General features: G+C 46.7%; 1 protein-coding gene across 3 annotated transcripts in view; it reads right to left on the minus strand.

Annotated features, from left to right (window-relative positions):
* The window catches only part of LOC120701443, an 83,291-nt gene that overhangs the window by 26,504 nt on the left and 37,546 nt on the right, over positions 1-19,241 (minus strand). For 2 of the 3 annotated variants that reach the window (XM_039985486.1, XM_039985497.1), the window contains 15 exons: positions 18,180-18,311; positions 11,857-11,970; positions 11,597-11,781; positions 11,154-11,262; positions 10,935-11,078; positions 9,499-9,774; positions 8,103-8,720; positions 7,769-8,038; positions 4,757-4,860; positions 4,369-4,664; positions 2,395-2,479; positions 1,263-1,571; positions 737-1,129; positions 343-658; positions 97-261 (listed from right to left, as the gene is read on the minus strand). In XM_039985486.1, coding sequence (XP_039841420.1) covers positions 97-261; positions 343-658; positions 737-1,129; positions 1,263-1,571; positions 2,395-2,479; positions 4,369-4,664; positions 4,757-4,860; positions 7,769-8,038; positions 8,103-8,720; positions 9,499-9,774; positions 10,935-11,078; positions 11,154-11,262; positions 11,597-11,781; positions 11,857-11,970; positions 18,180-18,311 — 3,516 coding nt within the window. The remainder of the gene's footprint in view (positions 1-96; positions 262-342; positions 659-736; positions 1,130-1,262; positions 1,572-2,394; positions 2,480-4,368; positions 4,665-4,756; positions 4,861-7,768; positions 8,039-8,102; positions 8,721-9,498; positions 9,775-10,934; positions 11,079-11,153; positions 11,263-11,596; positions 11,782-11,856; positions 11,971-18,179; positions 18,312-19,241) is intronic. The other variant, XM_039985491.1, reaches the window with a different exon arrangement.

Genomic DNA, 19,241 nt, shown 5'->3' on the forward strand with positions numbered 1-19,241 from the left:
TATTAGCTGACCAGTAAATACTAAATAGAAACATTTTTAAGAATATTAAACTTTTGAATTCCTAAAAGAGGGTCATAGTTTAGCAGGCATACACACCATTCCACAAGAGCTGTCAAGGATGCTGACTGACAAACATCCCAGCTTCAACTCTGTAGTAATATTTTCACGTGCCTTGGGCTTCGCATGGTCAGCGTCAGCAATACGGTATGCCAGTCGTGCTGATGGCTTTTTCACATCAGGCCTTGCAAGGAAAGTACATCCCTACAAACCAAAAGAACATTGAGTCAATGGCATGATCTGTAATAGTATCTACAAGAAATGCAGGTAAGCATTAAGGATTACCTGATTTTCAATTTTCCAAATGCTCCAGCAGTTAGGACCCTTTGAGCTAGAAGACCTGGTGATAGGATCCTCTGCAATATTCGCTTGGCTAACTAAACTCGATTTAGGGCAGCAAATGGAGTCCTTGCTTGGCATTTCATCTGTTTTTGTCACTATACATCCTAGGGAAGCATATCCGGGAGGTGGCACTGGATACCAGAAGAATATTTCATCCAGGCCTTTCCTATCAATTTGTGCCACTCTAGTAAACTGTACAGGCCTCTCAGAAACAACCGTGTCACATTTAAACAGAATGCCAAGAGTAGGCGGTTCAAACCTGAAAGATGCAGGGGCATGTCAATAACTATCACAATAATAGTATTTAGTGTTTGTAAATGTATAAATAAACCATTACCCTTCAGTTACACAGTCACCAACTGAAGCAAAGCCAAAACGAGGTAATGGCCTCCATATAGAAAATGGCTTCTTGGTCTCATTGCCTTTATCCCACCATATTCTTTCAAAGTGTGGAGTAGACACACAATAGGTACTTGGTCTTGACAAAGTGCGAAGCACATCCCATCCAGACGTACCCTTGCGGTGGTGAGTTAATTGATCAGAAGACTGGTCATTTTCAACAGGTGAATCTGCATTTAGATCTTTAACAATGTAGCAATTTGGATTCCGAAGAAGAACATGGTGCAAATCAAGGGCTTCTGTTCTAGTGGGTTGTTCTGTAGAAGAATGTGCGTAGAACGAAGCAATCACATTATCCACACGCCAAATGCTAAATCCAGAGATTATTCTGCTAAAGAAATTAAAACAAGTGAACCATTCACACTTTGTTGGTACTTCATAGACTCTTTACAGAAAAAAGAGAAAAATGACTACAATGCAGAAGATGGCAAGTCAAACAAGAAAAAGATATAATGATGTCATACCCAGAACCAGATGAGATAGTGTGTATACAATCTGAAAATGTTGCAGAAGTCACAAGATCTGAACGAAGGCAGTACACTACATGGTTCGAAGGTGGCAGCCTTCCTATATTTACCACACATCCTAGAGCTAAATATCCAGGTGGTGGCACCGGAATCCAGATGGAACACTCGTTTTCTTCAGTTGACTGAGGAGAATCAATGAGATCTAGCGAACCAGGCAATACACGAAGAAGCCTAAATCCAAGAGGTTTCCGTACACGACCATAAGTATTACTTACAGCAACCACGACCTGAGATGGTGGCACAGATCTGTGAAGATGCAAAATATCAGTTTCAGCAGAAGCAATATAAGTTCTAAATATCCAGACAACTGGTGCAAATAAAGGTAACAGGAGCAGAACTTTATCCTATTTCTTTTGTAAATAAGTCCATTGCAGTTTGCATCTTTTCTTGCATAAGTTACAAGTAAGTTTCGCTTAACTAAGTATATTCAAAACTACCAAAATACATCAGGTTTACAAGTTAAATATTGCAAATACATATTTAATGTGTTGCATTACAAAACTGCTGAAACTATTAACATTACAGATACACTGTTATGTATCAGAAGAAACTGCAGGATTAACCAGCAAAAATCTGTAATTTTGCAAAAGTTGATACATCAAATCTATAATTTTGGGATACGTTGACGCATTTTCCCTAAATATGTAGTTGAGTGAAATGTGTGAATATGGATACAATAAATCCGTAGTTTGAGATGGTTTGCTAATTACTCTCTAGTTCTGTAAAAATAACTCAACACTTCTTCGAAATACCAGGTTCATGTTACAAATTGTGAAGATCAGTTACTTCCAGAGTGAAGCCATAGTGATCAATGTAGACAGAAAGAAAAAATGTATGCCGTTGGCAAGAGGTGCTTAATCCTAATATTATCAATCAGTAAAGCGTTAAGTTACAGTCACATGCCAGCTTTTATCCGAGAAAAATACAGTCACATGCCAGCTTTATTAAGCTTGTATCTTAAACATAAAACCAAGACTTAGACAGAACTATTACTGTAACCAAAACTCAAAGAACACTTCAAGAAAGTAAATAACTTCACAATCATGATGGATCTGAGGGACAAATTTACCTCGAGGACACACAATCACCCAAAATCACATAATTTGAGGGAGCTTGTGGCCTCCAGAAGGTGAGGTTGTAGCCAGGTAGGTCGCCTGCAGTATGGAATCACTCGAAGAAATAAGCAAGGGATGTCCCACACTACTTGAACCAGAATATGCACAAAATAACAACATACATTGTGAGCGCTATCCCCATTTATTAGTATCCTATAGCGTTGGCACCCCCAAGTGGGCAATCAAGGACACTGATAAGGCCAGAAGGGCTATTTTGCGGAATGGGAAAACCGATGCAAAGCATGTTGTGTGTCACCTCGGCAAAGGTTTATCAAGACACTGAGCTGGCTGCTTTGGGAATACATGATCATGAAACTATTGTGTATATCATTTGCAGTAGTTGTGGTTACACAATTTCAGCCGGGTAGACCCTGGACATCATTCACATACATTTTGTTATGACTGGCATCTCGTATCAATGCCAGAACCATACTAGTGGCTAGGTTAAGCAGCCGGTCATGGGGCTGCTGTCCCAATTTACTTTCTTAGGAGTTTTGGGGTTGTTTCCATAAGAATAGGATCAGTTTGTTAGGAGAGGAGATAAATAACTCTAAACAGTTTTGGAATGTATCAAGCAAGGCAATTATTATCTTGCCTGGCCTCACGGGCCAAACCCTACACTCATCTCTCCTATTTCCTGCATAGTCGCTGTAGGATCCCTAGTCCTATCACATTTTAATGATACAGTAAAAGCTTCCTTTGGACATGCCAATAGCTTGAAGGGGAATCGTTCACGGATCTTGTTTCAATATAGTGGCAGCAGTTGAGAGAGTATTCTCAACCATGACATGTTGGCTGAGGGGCTAACTGACAATAGCTGGACCAAAGAAATCAAAGGATCGTCATCTTAAAAAAACTCGACCAATCTATGTGGAACTAGGTGTCATTGTAACTAAGAAGAAATAGCCACCCAAATTTGAGTCAAAGAGGGCTCAACATTGTTAGCAGGGGTGTACACCTGCACCCCCCACCAAGCTAGGCTCAGTTATTAGATTTGCTGTCTATCAAAGCATCACTCGAATATTGGCAGGTGTGGGACAATATGTGCCTGACGCCGATATATGGGTTCACACTACCTCTGCCAGAGCAGTCAGCATGCAAGAAGACGTTCACCAGCAGTACTGGCCTTGGACCCTGAGAGCGAGTGCGGAAACAGCGGGCACATCTAAGGTACAAATTCTTCCTATGTCTCGCCTTGTAAAATTGTTCCGGACTGCAGACCAATTGCCTTGATGAGGGCTACCACACCCAGCATAATGTTAGCTCTGTGTTCCAGAGCTGGAAAAGGTTCAAGATCCTATCGCAGGATGAGTTTTCTTCCGTAGGGTTTGGTTCTCTATTCTCAATTGGGTCGGGTTTTATCAGGCGTACCTACAGCTTTCTGAAAGCCACATTAGAAATTGGTGGAGCTATGATGCAGAAAGGATCCCCAAGGAACGAAGGACATGCTTTAATTCCTTGATCATCCTGATCACCAGGGCAGTTTGGATGCACTGGAAGAAATTGCATCTTTGAGGGAGCATCTCCAGATATGTCCCAACTTTTTGACACCACCAGAAGGCTTCGCTGTCTGGTCTCGCCTAGTGCAAATGTGGTTTTGGACTTAATAATCCAGTGGGTCGTGTTTCAATCATCTCTTCACGAATCAGTTCGAGAAATTACCCTGCAAACCCTACCCTAATTTCATACCCTGCAGTTTTCATTCCACTACTGATATCTTCTTGGTCATCTCCTTGCGTCAAGCGGCTGCCGTTCCCAGTTCTGAACTATTAGTCTGTTTCGTCCACCCCTTCCTTTTAATCTCCCTTTGCTATACATGGATGTGTGTAATACCTTTTGTACTTTTGATTTAATTCATTCTTAAAATTATGATGGGCAGCTCTCCTGCCAGTTTGAGAAAAAATAAAGAATAGGTAGCACACAAGTACCTTGTGGTGAGCTCCAAACTCGATTAAAGTTTGTGCAAGAAATCAATGGGCTAATATTACCAAACTGCAAAGCTGCAAGAGTTTGGTTTTGCAGTTTAAGAATAAGAGAGGCAACATTCAGTGAAAGATGGATGCAAACATCTGTCGATGTCAACACTATGTTTGTCTTTTCATTGACTGAAGTATATTTCCATGAAACATCTACAGGTTCAAGAATAAGAAGACCAGAGTCAGCTTCAACTGTAAGGTCCTTAACAACTGATCGAGCCCAGATATCCTTTTCTTTTGAAGCATACCTGTTTTAATGTTAAAACATATATATCTCATTAAGCAGGAAATCAGAAGAAATAATTAATATGTCAACAAAGTGAGTGAGAGGAAGACAAACATAAAACTGAAATCCATCTTGGCCCGAAGAAGCTTCTCAATATGCAAGGAATCATCCATTGATAACTTTGAACTGTCATAAAAGGTAAATTCCGGAGATACAACCTGAACATTTTTCAAAGAGATGGTGTACATCAGCAAAACATGGGTGTAGGACTAAATATACTCAAAATAATGTAACAGGGAAGTTACATGTTTAATAAAAAAAAGGTGCACAAAGTCTGATTGCATGAAACTGAACTTTATTATCAGAAGAAGAATTCATTTGCTCAAAAAGACTTCCTTGGCCAGTTAGTCTTATCGGACAGATTCAAAGTGGGTCGCAAATAATTGTTTACTAAAATTATGTCTGGACATTTGAACCCATTGCCCGCAAGCTATGGTTCAAAATGTATTCCAACAGGTTGGCCTTCAGAACCTAGTTCCCAAGCCTCATGAAATTGTATTTGCGGATTGGTGACACCAAGCACAATGATGGGAAGGCAAACCTCTTCAGCAAGGCCTCACATCTTTAGTGAACTTAGCGCTAGGTGGATTTGGAAAGCATTGCAATGCATACGCCTTCAATGCTTCTCCTTCTGTCAGTGAGCTTCTACACGAGATTTTGGATGAGGCTCAACTATCATGCTTGGTCGGAGACAATGGGCTTAGAGCCTTGTGGCTATATCAGGGTGATCATGGTAATGGTTCGGGCGGCTCAGAGCTTCGAGCGGGCTCGCATGGTGGCCAGCCGGAGCAGGATCGATTCCGGTCGACTCGGCTGGGGAGCAGTGCGGCCGGAATTTGGGAAAGGTGCTCCCGCGAGTAATCGAGGCGCGGCTGCCGAAGTTGGCCGGAGCGGCGGCAGCAATGGTCTACTTGGAGCTCAGTTCGGCCCGAGCCGAGGGAGGAAGAAAGGGTAAAATGAAGAGTGGGGAGGAGTGGCGGGGACGGGCCGCGCCGGTAGGAAGCGCGCGGGGACGAGCCACGTGGGCAGGGAGCATGCGAACCTCACGGGAGGAGATGGTGAGGCGACGGGGCTCGGCAAAGATGACTAGCATGCGCCGCGGATGGCTAGAGAGATACCGAGGATTGAGAAATAGACTGTTGGATCCAGTTTTTACCCCAATTTGGCTATTTTTACCTATCCAACTCCTTTTACACAATCTCATAGAGATGCTCTTACATGGTATCATGAGTTTAGGTTACCAATCATACACCACGGTTTCCGCTGCCCTCGCGTCGTCCACGTGGAGATCGATCTCCACCGGGGCAGCGCCCTTGTAGGATGCGCGGCTCAAGTAGCAGCAGATAACTTACCTCTCATGTGACGATCCGATCTCGTCTGGCTGCCTCGTCGCTCATTCCTACGCATCTGGCCCAGCATCGCTGTCATCGCTGCCTAGAGCGCGAGCACACAGCTGTAGAGGTTGCACGGGCGGGTGTCGGGCTGCCACGCCATTAGATCACTAGGGTCGGAGCTCCAGTCTGCCGCGCCGTCTGTTGATGACGTCGCCAGGCTGCTACACCCAGATGCTGGCACTCTCGTTGAGATGGATCGCCGGACAGGCTCTATGAGGGCCATCTCAACCTGCCCCATCCACCACACCCCTCACCGTGCTGCGTCACTGCCATCGCTGGCATGCCGCAGCGCCATGGGGCTCGGTACCCAAGGTTCATCTTGCTGCTGTTTTTTTTTTCTCGATCAGAGATTAGTTTTGCGTCGCCCCGCCGTTTCATCGTCGCTTCATCATCGATACTCCCGAGGATGAGGTTACCGTTGTGCCCTCCCAGGCTACATCGCTAATGCTCGTGTTCAAGCTATCACCATCAGTGTCGCCGTCTTTTCATGCGGTAGCGCTACCCATGCTGCCAGTCCTCATCACATTGGCTCCCGGTCCAAGTCCGTGCCTACTATTGCCACCTCACAGACACTGCTGTCAATGCTGTTGGAGGAGGACGCTTTTGCACTTGTTAGCTGCACCGTCTACCATTGTGCAGTTGGGTTATCGTCATGCTGAGCCGATTTTGTGTACTCGAGTGCCTTCATTGATGCTTCGGACCCGCGCCCTTCTCCATGGCTTGACCATGTCCACCTCGACCTTGGCTACTTCGGCTTAAGGGGCTATCATTTGCATAAGCTACTTGCTGGTTTCCACTCTAATCGAAGCATTCGCACCGGCGTTCCATATGCAGGGGGGCGTCTCCATTGTTCTCCAGTCTGACCATTTGCGTTGCTACCGTATGACTGTTGGGGGTTAAAAGAGTAGGAAATATCTCGGGGAGGCTTCTTGCCCACCCCCCCTCCCCCCCCCCCAAAAAATATCTTGTTCCCCCTATATATACGCCCTCGAGTCTCAATGCAATGCGATTCATACGCAAGCTAGCCTACTTACACTAACTCAATAGTGTATCTATGTGTGTGCTTGCGCAAGCCTGCATGTGTGAGGGTGTTCTTCCTTTTGGAATAGTTTGTCCCATACCAGTTTTCTCTCTTTCTATGACACAATGATATGCATAGCCTCAGTTAGCACCTAGGATTTTCCCTCCTAGAGTAGTTTTAAGGTTCAATTCATGTATGGAAGCGGGAGATGGAAAAAAAACTGAACTATGCCTATCAGTCTCAATGCATGATAATGTAACTGCCTACCAAGTCTGAATGTCCGATAATGTCAAATTCTTTGGTTTAATATGCCATATTTTAACTATTCAACATTATGTTACTCTGGTCCTGCAAAAGGTACAACTGCCATGGAATGCCTAACACGGTAACACCTATCTCTTATTGAAATATTAACTGTACTGTGCCAGCTTTGCTGTTATCCTTGCATCTGCATTATTTCTGTGTAACTTGCAGAGTACTTGCATCACCAAGTATTCACCAGAGAAGGATTTCGGCAACGACTATGATGACAAGGTCATGAACCAAGTTGATTATGGCAAACTTCATCATTCATAACTATCCAGCACAGAAACACTGTTCTCATAAATTACAAAAGAAACGGGAATTTAACAAATGAGATGTAGTTGATACCTGAGCTTCAAATGTAAAATTCAGCATTTGGTTTGCAGGAGCATCGTTGGCATTCTGGAGAGTTCTTTTGTTATGATCTTCAAGTGTCAAAAGGTCATCATCATTACCGAAAGAACTTTCTAACACAGAAACTTCAACACCATCTTCAGCAGCGATTGAATAGCTGCTTCCAGTGTTCAAATATACACATCGTCTAAGAAGGGCACCATTCTTGTATGGACCATACAAAGAACAATCTAGGTGTAAGTCTGGCATCAAAATAACGGTGCACTGTAGCAGGAAACATTGCAAACTTAGTAGGAATCATAGAAGAAAGAAATTACAAGTTCATTACCTCAATTTTAACATTTTTGAATCGAAGCCTTTTACCACGCCCAATTATGATTATAGTCCCTGAGTATAGCTGGCCTTTGTTATCAAATTCCTCGCATAACGATATAGTGCCTCCACAGCCATCATAAATGAACTCATCAATGTCACGACCATCAACTATGAGCTGCCTTCCAGGAGAGAGTTGAATAACATTTTCCCTTTGCAAGAAAACACGCTCGGAAAGTATAATATCATCAGACCTCATAAGAGGATCATTCTTTGGGTCCAGACTTTCCTCTCTGCCAGTTATTGTGCCTAAGGAAGGCACAAAATATTCAACAACAGGAAGCAGAAAATCCAGGACAACAAGTATACGAGGCTGCTGAATCCTTATAACAAATGATTGGAAGGAAGAACGCCAACGATAATCCAGTATCAGCATTGTGAGGTTCGAAACCCCCACATTAGTTAAAGAGTCCTCAGCACACAGGTTAGCAGTCTCTGAATAAGATCCTAGCATCAGACGCATCTCAGACTTTGTATCTGGACGGATATCATGTATGGAGAATTTAAGTATAGACAAATATAGATCCATTTCAAGCATTGAAGTTGTCCTGTAAGATACCCATAGACCTTCTAGCTGCAGAAGAAAAAAAGAAGACAGTGTAAATACGCTACAGGAATAGGACAATACAAATACATACATCGTGTACCATCCCACAACAAAATATTAACAATGTATAAGCATCCCATCATGCAGAACTAGAATGGCATGCCCATGGCGGGTGGTGATGGGGGTGGACATTGAACCAGACACTTGGTGATTCAGCACACTGGCAATGGATGTTCCCAATCTCAAGTTCCGGGGTAGATGAGGATCTCTCCTGATAATTCTTGCTAACCTTCAATTGATACATCTCTTTTTTATATAGAGAGGTTTACTTGACCATAACCAAGATATCTAATTCAATATTAACCCTAACCCTAATGGGTCTGACCCACTAGGCCCAGTCGGCTGCCAGACCAATCAACTGTCCATGTCTCGTAGGCACATTTTAGATGGCCCTGACCCCAAGCAGCAACACAAGGGCAAGCTAGAGGAAGAGATAGAAACTCTTAATCTATTTCTTGCTTAATCAAAAGAGATGCAATCCCATCCTTATATAGATGAGGTAACTTGACTCCTAAGAAACCAACCTCTAGAGTTAAATCTAATTCTACATCGTCCCAGAGAGCCGTGAACAGTACCACGCAGTTACTGTTCGCGTGCTTCGGCCCTAGCATGGCCTGGGGCTGCTCCATCTCATGGGCCCTAACGGGTTAGATATGAAATAAATATAGATGACATATTTTTTCCATAAAAAACAAAATTGCACCCTCCTATAGAACTGTACAACTCATTTGTTAGAAATACTCACAGCAAGCTTTGCCAGAGGAGACCCTGCATCTGGGCCATTGCGAAGATCAAGCAACGCATACTGAACATCAACAGTCATGACAACAACGGTACGTGAAAGCACTGGATGGTTACTAAGGTTGACTTTATCTGCAAGTAGACGAATAGACTCCTTCGTCCGGTTCACATTTTCACGAAAACTTGGGGGAAGGTTAGGCGTCTCTGATAAATTTGTTGAAATACAGTTTGTGATCACATTGTATTCCTTATCTGACATGACAGCATGAAGCAATCCTATCTGCAGAAAGATAAAAAGGCAAATATAACTAAAAATAGGAGAAAAGAAAGTTCATATATTAGTTAATCATATAACCCCACAACTCAACCTAGGCTAAAACATAAAGCTCAGTAATTAAACAATGGAAACTGTTACTGCACGGGGGCCACGCTCGTGCCAGAGCAGCGACCCCCGTGGCCCGTGGCCTGCTGCACGTGAACTCATGTGCCGTTTTGGCTAATAATGCTGATTAGCTTTTGTTATTTTTGTACTAGTTCTTTCATCCCTTTTAATTTGTGGTATTTTTCTCATAGAGCATTCATCTTCAATCATGTGTCCCATTCGATGACTATACAGTCAACCCACATTGCATATGTTTTGAACTTATTGTAATTATTCTACGAATTTATAAGCAGTAGTAGTGTCGTACTAACAATTTATATGCAGTAGTGGTAAATGACAAACAACATCAAGTTGTGACCTGATATCTATATAAATTGATGGCACACATACAAAATGGAATATTTATAGAAACTGATATAAAATATTATATGTTTTTACAAGGTCTCTATGAAACCAAACAACCATACAATATTATATGTTTTTACAAGGTCTCTATGAAACCAAACAACCATACAATATTATATGTTTTTACAAGGTCTCTGCACTATGCATACAACTTAAGTTGACAGATGCATTAAACAGCTTCAAAACATGTGAAATGTATATGCAGTAGTAGTGTCGTACACTTTTAGTCACGCAGTAATTTTCTTAAATTTAGTCAGAGGGTTACTCCGATTACTCCAATAGCTCTAGTACTTAAGGAAACTTGAAAAAATGAAATAATTTAGGAGGCACATTTTACTTTAGGTACTTTTAAATTCATAATAGTATATCTTCACTTCTTCAATTCTTAGGAGCACTCACATTTTTATAATAAAACAGGGAGAAGCATTTGTTTCTTTCTTCTTTTTAACAAACCTAAGGATAGTGAATACAAGCTGATAAGTAATACATGCTGCAAAACAAAAAAAAATATTGAAACTGCATGCGACAAATAGGAGGTTAGCGTTTAAGTAGGAAATAATGGTGACCAAATAGAAAGTGGCAATCAGACAACAAAAAAGTGGAGACCATATTAAGTTGTAGGGCACAGAATAAGAAAAAACCAAATTCATTACCTGAACTTTCATACATAGTATCGGGACCTTTCGGAAGATATCCCGCAGGCTACGTCGCACCTCTACATTAATGCCATGACCATCCCGAATCATACACTTTCCTAAAGTTCCATTTACTCCAACCGCCATGTTGATTCCATTTATCTACTTGCACGAATCAAAATATCATATAAGATAATACGTATAATCGGAAAATTAGTTTTCCAGCCCAATGCATACCTCTGCATGGAGAACATCAAGCCTTACAGCAGAAGGATCAGTCTCTTCACCTCCATGCCAACTGAACTCATTCCTTACTTTTAATTGTCCAAGATCAAATTGTATATAACTGCAGGAAGGTATCAGGGTCAGTGTCGTGTTTTTCTATACCAGAACATCATCATTCTATTACTTCATGTAAAGAAATTGACACGTTGAAAACTAGAAAATACAGAGTCGTACAAATCTAAGAACTGGAACTGAACACTGGCAACATATAGTGTAGATTAAAAAGAACATTTACAGCAACTATATCTAAGGAACTAATTATCAAGGTTGCTTATAGTAGCAGTTATCAGATCCAAAGAATAGATATAACTAGATCATAAGGAACTAATTATAAATAGGTGCTTATAGTAGCAATTATAAAGTTAGCTAGCTAATCACTGGAAATGTAAACATACTCTTTACTCTGAGAATTCTTTGGAACAATGATTATGGGTGTGTCAAGTGAAAGATCCAGCTTTATAGCAGAAGCACCATCTATTTCATACTTCTGAATTAACCACTCAAGACCTCCAACTTTATCAATAAACTTAATTGCTTCTTCAGTATGAGGGGTTGCCAGCTCCATAAAGTAAGAAGTGAACTGCACAATAGAAGGCACGTTAAAGTAGAGACACATTGGAAATCTGATAAAATAATTTGCTATGTCAAAACATACCTCTTGAACAAAACGGTAGAGGAAGACAATACGGACAGCTGAAAGCTGCCCAGTCAAACTGTAATTGTGCCCTTCAAAGTCTTCATCATCAACACTGTATGACTGGAACGTGAACTGCAGGAGAAAGTACAACCATCAGCATTTTAGTACTTCAACTGAACATTCTGAAACTGAAAAAAAAAACTTATCTTCATAAACAAGATTGCATGTCTGACATAGTTTTTGCTGCTTCAACATTAAAAGAAGTTATGAAACACAAGTATCCCAAACTGGACAAGCATTGAGATGCACTTAAATCCAGATATTCTAGTACCCAAAGCAACTTACCAATGAATGAGGTATGGCGCTAACAACCAATGAGATGCACGCCCTCCCAGATATTCTAGTACCCAACACAAGTTACCAATTAATTGACATACAGGATCTAAAAACTGTCTGAGAAAAAGAACAGCACGAACAGTGTCATAGATGGCTAACGACTCACTGGTTCTTGTGAGGAACGAGTAAAATGGAATTCAAAATCTACACAGAAATCAACTAGAACAAGCAAGATCAAGAACACGGTAAGAAAAATTGGTAGTTGAGATACTGCAGTACTGAGTCAGACGATAAATCAATGATACACCCGACCCTCATACAATCCAAAAGCAGATTAACTAAATAAAGTTGACTAAGGTAAACAGAAGCTAGGATACGCTTAGGCGCCAGAAGTTCTTGAACTAAACATAGTCCCTTGGATCCTCGATTGACAGCTGAAGATGAACCTTCAACCGGTATGCTGGCTTAATGGACAAACTGAAGAATACGACTGTATAATGAATGGTGTAGGAGGGAAATAATGGATGTATTCCCCCAAACCCTAGAAGGGTGGGACATATAGATCCTATACATGGCGTCACATATACACCAACATCCCCCCCCCCCCGCAGTCTGAACTACCGGTGCAGCGGTGTTCAAAACTGGACAATAAGAAAGCCAACCCCCCCCCCGGCAGTCTGAACAACCGGCGCAGCAATGTTCAAGACTGGACAAGAAGAGAGTACAAAGGGCAAATACCCCCTGCAGCCAAAACTAGCCACCTGCTACGTTGAGGCTGGAGCGAAACTCCGAGAAGGTCGAGGAGGGTAGTCCCTTGGTGAAGATGTCGGCAAACTGGGAGGTAGTCAGGACATAGAGTACCCGAACATCGCCGATGGCGACCCTGTCGCGCACGAAGTGCAAGTCGATCTCCACATGCTTCGTCCGCTGATGTTGGACGGGATTGGTGGAGAGATACACCGCGCTGACATTGTCGCAGTAGACGAGCGTGCTCTTGGCGAGCGGGCTGTGGAGCTCCGCCAAGAGCTATCGTAGCCAGGACGCCTCCGCCACGTTGTTAGCAATAGCACGGTACTCCGCCTCGGCACTGGAGCGGAAGACAACCGGCTGCCGCTTGGACGACTAGGAGGCCAGCACACCGCCCAGGAAGACGGCGCAGCCGAAAGTGGAGCAGCGAGTGTCCGGACAGCCACCAGTCAGCGTCGGTGTAGACGACCAGCTCAGCAGAGGACGAGCGGTGAAGAACCAGGCCGAGGTCCACAGTGCCATGGACGTAGCGGAGGAGACGCTTCAGGCCAGCAAGGTGTGACTCCCGGGGATCATGCATATGGAGACAGACCTGCTGAACAGCGTAGGTGAGGTCCGGCCTGGTGAAGGTGAGGTACTGCAAAGCGCCGGCCAGACTCCGGTAGGCAGTAGGATCAACCACCAGATCACCCAGATCAGCAGACAGTTTTGCCTGAGTGTCGACAGGAGTGGAGCAGGGCTTGCAATCAGTCATCCCAGCCTGCTCCAGAATATCAAGTGCGTACTGCCGCTGGTGAAGGTGAAGACCAGACGGGCGAGGCTCAACAGTGACGCCCAAGAAGTGGTGGAGCTGACCAAGATCCTTCATAGCAAACTCCTGCTGCAGAGAGGAGATGACACTCTGAAGTAACTGCTGACTGAAGGCTGTGAGCACAATGTCATCGACATAGAGCAGCAGATTGGCAGTCTCATCCCCACGGCGGTAGATGAAGAGAGACGTGTCAGACTTGGCCTCGGTGAACCCCAAGTGGCGAACCGAGAGTACCAAGCCCGAGGAGCCTGCTTCAGACCATAGAGGGACTTGTTGAGCCGGCAGACCATATGCGGACAACTCGAGTTCACAAATCCCGCCGGCTGAGAACAGTAGACAGTCCCTGACAGTGCCGTGAAGAAACGCATTCTTCACATCCAGCTGGTGCACAGGCCAAGAGCGAGAGAGCGCAAGCGAGAGTACCATGCGCACCGTAGCAGGCTTCACCACTGGACTAAAGGTCTCATAGCGCTCCAGTGTGCCGTCAGCCCGACGCTTATGCATCCAGATACATTTGCTTGTGACCACATTGCAACCAGACGCCGGTACACCTGCACCGGCTGAGCGTACCGCGCAGGTGCAGGGGAAGACACCAGGGCCGCGCGTGGCGCAGCAGGAGACACCGGGTCCGCACGTGGCACGACCGGAGTTCCGGGGGCCGCGCGTGGCGCGACTGCGGGCACCGGGGCCGCACTCGGCGCAGCAGGGATCACCGGAAGCGGTGCCTGTGTGCCAAGAAAACCTGCCGGGAAAGGACAGGCAGGTAACGGTGGCTGAACCACCGGGTCAGTCGGAAACAGGGACTTCAACTCGGGGTCGGGAGAAGGTGTGGAGAAGGTGGAGTAGGGGAAATATAACTCCGTCAAACACGATGTGTCGGCAGATCAGGACGCGACGAGATGTGAGGTCAAAGCATCGGTACCCCTTGTGGTCAGGGGAGTAACCAAGGAACACAACGAGTCGAGCGGGGCGCCAGCTTGTGAGAAGCGGTGGCGAAGGTGTTAGGGTAACACGCACAACCGAAGACCCGAAGGTGGTCGTAGCGAGGAGGGGTACCGAAGAGAGCGTGGTGTGGAGTGGGAGCAGAAGAAGCAGTGGACGGAAGGTGGTTGAGCAAGTAGGTGGCAGTGTGGAGGCTTTCAGCCCAGAAGCGCGGGGGCAGAGAGGCCTGAATCAGAAGGGTGCGCACGACGTCGTTCGTCGTGCGAATCATCCGCTCAGCCTTGCCGTTCTGAGGAGAGGTATACAAACAAGACATACGCAGCTGAACACCCCGAGAGAGGAAGAAGGAACAGGAGGTGGAGTTTTCGAACTCACACCCGTTGTCACACTGGACGGCCTTAACAGTTAGGCCGAACTGAGTGGACACCCGGGCAAAAAAGTGGAGGGGGGTGGGGAAGGTCTCAGACTTGGCGCGCAAAGGAAAAATCCAATAGTTGTGTGAGAAATCATCGACCACGACCAGATAGTATTTGTAGCCAGACATGCTGAGTACAGGAGATGCCACAAGTCGCAGTGAACAAGATCAAAGGCATGCGTCGCATGCGAAGAAGAAAAAGAAAGTCGAACATGGCGACCAAGCTGGCACACATGGCAGAGGTGCTCAGCAGGAGCCCTAGTACAAGGAACATCGGTACTACAACTGAGCTGAGCCAGAACGTCGCGGCCAGGGTGACCAGGACGGCGGTGCCAGGTGGTGGAAGACGGCGTCGCGGCAAAAGCGGCAGACGAAGAAGAAGGCGAAAGTGGTGCAGCGGAGGCGAAAGTGGTGCAGCGGAAGACGGAAGGCAAATTGTGTAAAGGGGCCCCGTGCTGTCACACCGGAGGAGCGGACGCCGGGAAGCCGAATCCTTTACAGTGAGGCTAGAAGAGTCAAATTCGATGGAACAAGAATTGTCAGCTGTAAACTGACGAATGGAAAAAAGGTTATGAACCATCTGAGGAGCAACAAGGACATTGGGAAGACGAAAAGAACCAGAAGCAGAACCCACGGCGGTGATAGGAAGGCAAGACCCATCACCAACCATGATGGAAGAAGGATAAGAGGGGTGTAGGGGCCGGACAGAAGAGAAGATACCGGCATCAAGGAGGCACCCGAGTCGGCGATCCACTCAGTGCTGACTGGCGGCGTCAGCCCCATGGCACTAAAGGACTACGCCAGTGCGGCCTGGTCCCACCCCACCCCGGCCAGGTCGGCTGCTGGCTGGCCTGAGCGGGCGGGGTCCAGAACGGCGCGACCGCGGACGGCATACCGAACGCAGGCCACGCGGGCATGGGCGCGGGCGCGCGCGCCATGGCCAGCGCGGCCGTCACGGGCACAGGCAGGGGCGGCACAGCAGGCGCGTGCAGGGGCGCGGTCACCGCGGCCGTCGCGGGCGCGTGCACGGGAACTCTGGCAGCAGGGGCGGCGCCAGGGGCCACAGGGAAGGCGAATCTGGCGGCCGAGGCGGCGGCGGCGCCCCGGGGCAGCCACGCGCCGGGGGCGGCAGCCTGCGCGGCGCGCGCGGCGGCGAGGGAGGCAACGGCCCATGAGGGGTCCCTGGGCGCGACGACCTGGGCGGTGTGCGCGGTGGGCGCGACATCCTGCGCGGCGTGCATGGCGGCGACGGAGGCGGCGGTTCGCGCGGCCTGCGCGGCGGTGAGGGAGGCGGTTCGCGCGGCCTGGACGAGCTTGGCCTCGAGGTCCCGAAGCATCTCCTGCGCGCGCTGCGCGGTAGAATGGGCGGCGCCGGGAGCCGCGAGAGGCGCCAGGCCGGCGGCAGCGGCCCGAGAGGGGTCGCCAGAGGCAGGGAAAAGGAAGAGAGGGCGGCGGTAAGGAGCGGCTGCGCGGCAGTTGCCTGGAGCCACGCGCGCTGCGCCCCGACAGCCCCCCTGGAGCAGAGCACCCGGCGCCATGGTGCGCGTCCGCGGGTGCCAACTGCCCGGTCGGCGGCCCTGCACCCGGCGCAGCCGCGCCACCGGCGCCCGCACCCACGGCCATCGTGGCCTGGGCGGGCGGCCCAGGCCCTGCGGCGTCAGCGGGTGAGGGCCAGCCGCGGCGGCGACCAACGCGGCGGCGGTGGTGGGGAGCGGCTGCACGGCAGTGGCCTGGAGCCACGCGCGCTGCGCCCCGACGGCCCCCCTTGGAGCAGAGGCGGCGACCCCTGGAGCAGAGGACCTGGCGCCAAGGTGCGCCTGGAGCAGAGCAGATCTGGGCGACCACAGAGCAGAGGAAGAGGAGGCGGCGGCCGGCGACCACGCGCCCGGTGCAGCGGATCTGGGCGCGACAGAGGAGGCGGCAGCCGGCGACCACGCGCCAGAGGAGGCCCCGGCGACGCCCGACGCCGCGCAAGGCGCAACAGGGCAGCGGCCAGCAGCAGGAGGGAAAGAGGAGAGGGGAAGGGCCGGCGGCCGACCGGCCATGGGGCCGGCGGCGGCGGCGGGAAAGAGAACAGCAGCAACAAAGGGAGGAAGAGGAGGCACCGGTGGCCAGCCAGCCATGGCGGCGGCGGCGGCGGCTAGAGGAAGGAGAAGCTAGCTGATACCATGTAGGAGGGAAATAATGGATGTATTCCACCAAACTCTAGAAGGGTGGGATATATAGATCCTATACATGAGCCTTTATACATGGGCTCACATATACACCAACAAATAGCAATAGCCTCCTCAGGTCCAGAGTCCTGACAATTCTCTTGATGAAATTAGCACCATAAGCTGGAAGAAAAACTACCAACAAACCCTAAGCACTAGGAACTAATCAAAGACTGCCCAGTGGCTTTCCGCATGACATCAAAGACAAGCATCCTACCCCCACCTTGGTCACAACACGTGTTGCACCATTGAACACGCAGTTGTTTTGGTGTTTCCAGATAAGCCAAGCCCCAAATTATGAACAGGAAGGACTATCTCATCTCTATTAGTTTTAGTTGCTATGAATTTGAACCAAAATCCGAACTGTCCAAACAGTCCCTTAGAGGCTTTGATAATATTGTACAATCTGTTAGTATAATTCTTGTTGCAATTAGTGTGAGTCATGTCAATGAGTCAAGTCTTTGTCTTGGTTGTATAAGTCAAGTATTTTCTTTAGGGTGTAAGTGATGTCTACAGTCTTTGCCTTAGGGAGAAAGCCACTATATGTCTTGTAATGTTATCTCTCAGCTATAAATAACAGGCAAAAGCCACCAGCAAGCTGCAGCTCATCGCAGCCCAAACCACAGAGCAAAGCTTCAACCTGTGCTAAATAGCCAACAGAACCTATTATCGCAAGTTTAGATTCACATAGCTTTTGTGGCTACATCATAGCCAAGAAAATAGATTTTTTATCTTATTAGCCATGCTTGAATCCACAGCTAGCATAGCTTAATATACTTGCATAAGCAAAAGTATGAAACCCTAAATACAAGGCAGAAACAAATTTTTGCTATTAGCTAATATATTTGACAGAAACAGTTGGACTAGTTGAGGATACCTTTATAAGCGACTCAACACCAGGCTTCCGTATATCGCAAAGCCAACCCCAGCGATGATCTGGCCCAAGAGACATGTCGCAAAATCTCATATTTCCCAGCATACCATCAATTGAAAAGGAACCTGGATGAACCTGATCGATATTTTGAAAAATTAAGTGAGAACAAAAAATGTAAGATATAGTTGATGAAGATACATACACACAAAGATACCAATTGACGGAAAAATATTTTGCAGCGAAAAAGGGATAAAGACATTCCTTATCCTGCCCATGTTATACAGTCGTCCGACTAATCGCGATTAGTCGCAATTAGTCGACCTTATCGCTCCGCTGGCTTCGATAAGTGAAACGACTAGCTTTTGTCGATTAGATGTCTGATCATCCGACTAATCGTCGCCTAATCGCGATTAGTCATCCGACTAGCTACTTGGACGATCAGGCCAAAACCAAAAGATGTCCAGCAGACCAGCACTCCAGCTGAACACTGAACCTATTTAGCTGTCTAATTGTCTATGTAATATGTATGCTTTGCTGGTTGCCTGCTGCCCTGGTTTAGTTGTGTTCTTTTTAAATTTTGAATTACTTGCTCACTTGCTGTAATGTTGTTACACATTTAATTTCAGCTACTGACTTCAGTTTTTCTCTTTGTAATTACAGTTTCAGCAGCAGAACAGCAAGGATATGGAGTGTGGGACAAGAATATGGAGTTCTGGACAGTTCAAACATCAAATCTCACAAGTAAGTGTCACCAAACTGACTATCATTGTGGTGTTCCTACTTGCTATATAGTATATAAGTACATATACATGTACATATATGTCGTGGGATATATAGGACGACTATAGCGACGACTAGGACCGACTAGGGTCGACTAATCGACCTGATCGACGACTAGTCGCGACTAGTCGCCTTATCGGTGTCATGGCGACTAGGTTCGACTAGACGACTGTATAACATTGTATCCTGCGATAATGTGCGAATCTATAGAGGTAATTCAATAGCATTTAATGCACAGACAACTCCTTGGTATGAAGCTTCTAAAAAGTCACTGATATAATGTTA

Source organism: Panicum virgatum, chromosome 1K, assembly GCF_016808335.1.
Source record: "Panicum virgatum strain AP13 chromosome 1K, P.virgatum_v5, whole genome shotgun sequence".
NCBI classification, from domain to species: Eukaryota; Viridiplantae; Streptophyta; class Magnoliopsida; order Poales; family Poaceae; genus Panicum; species Panicum virgatum.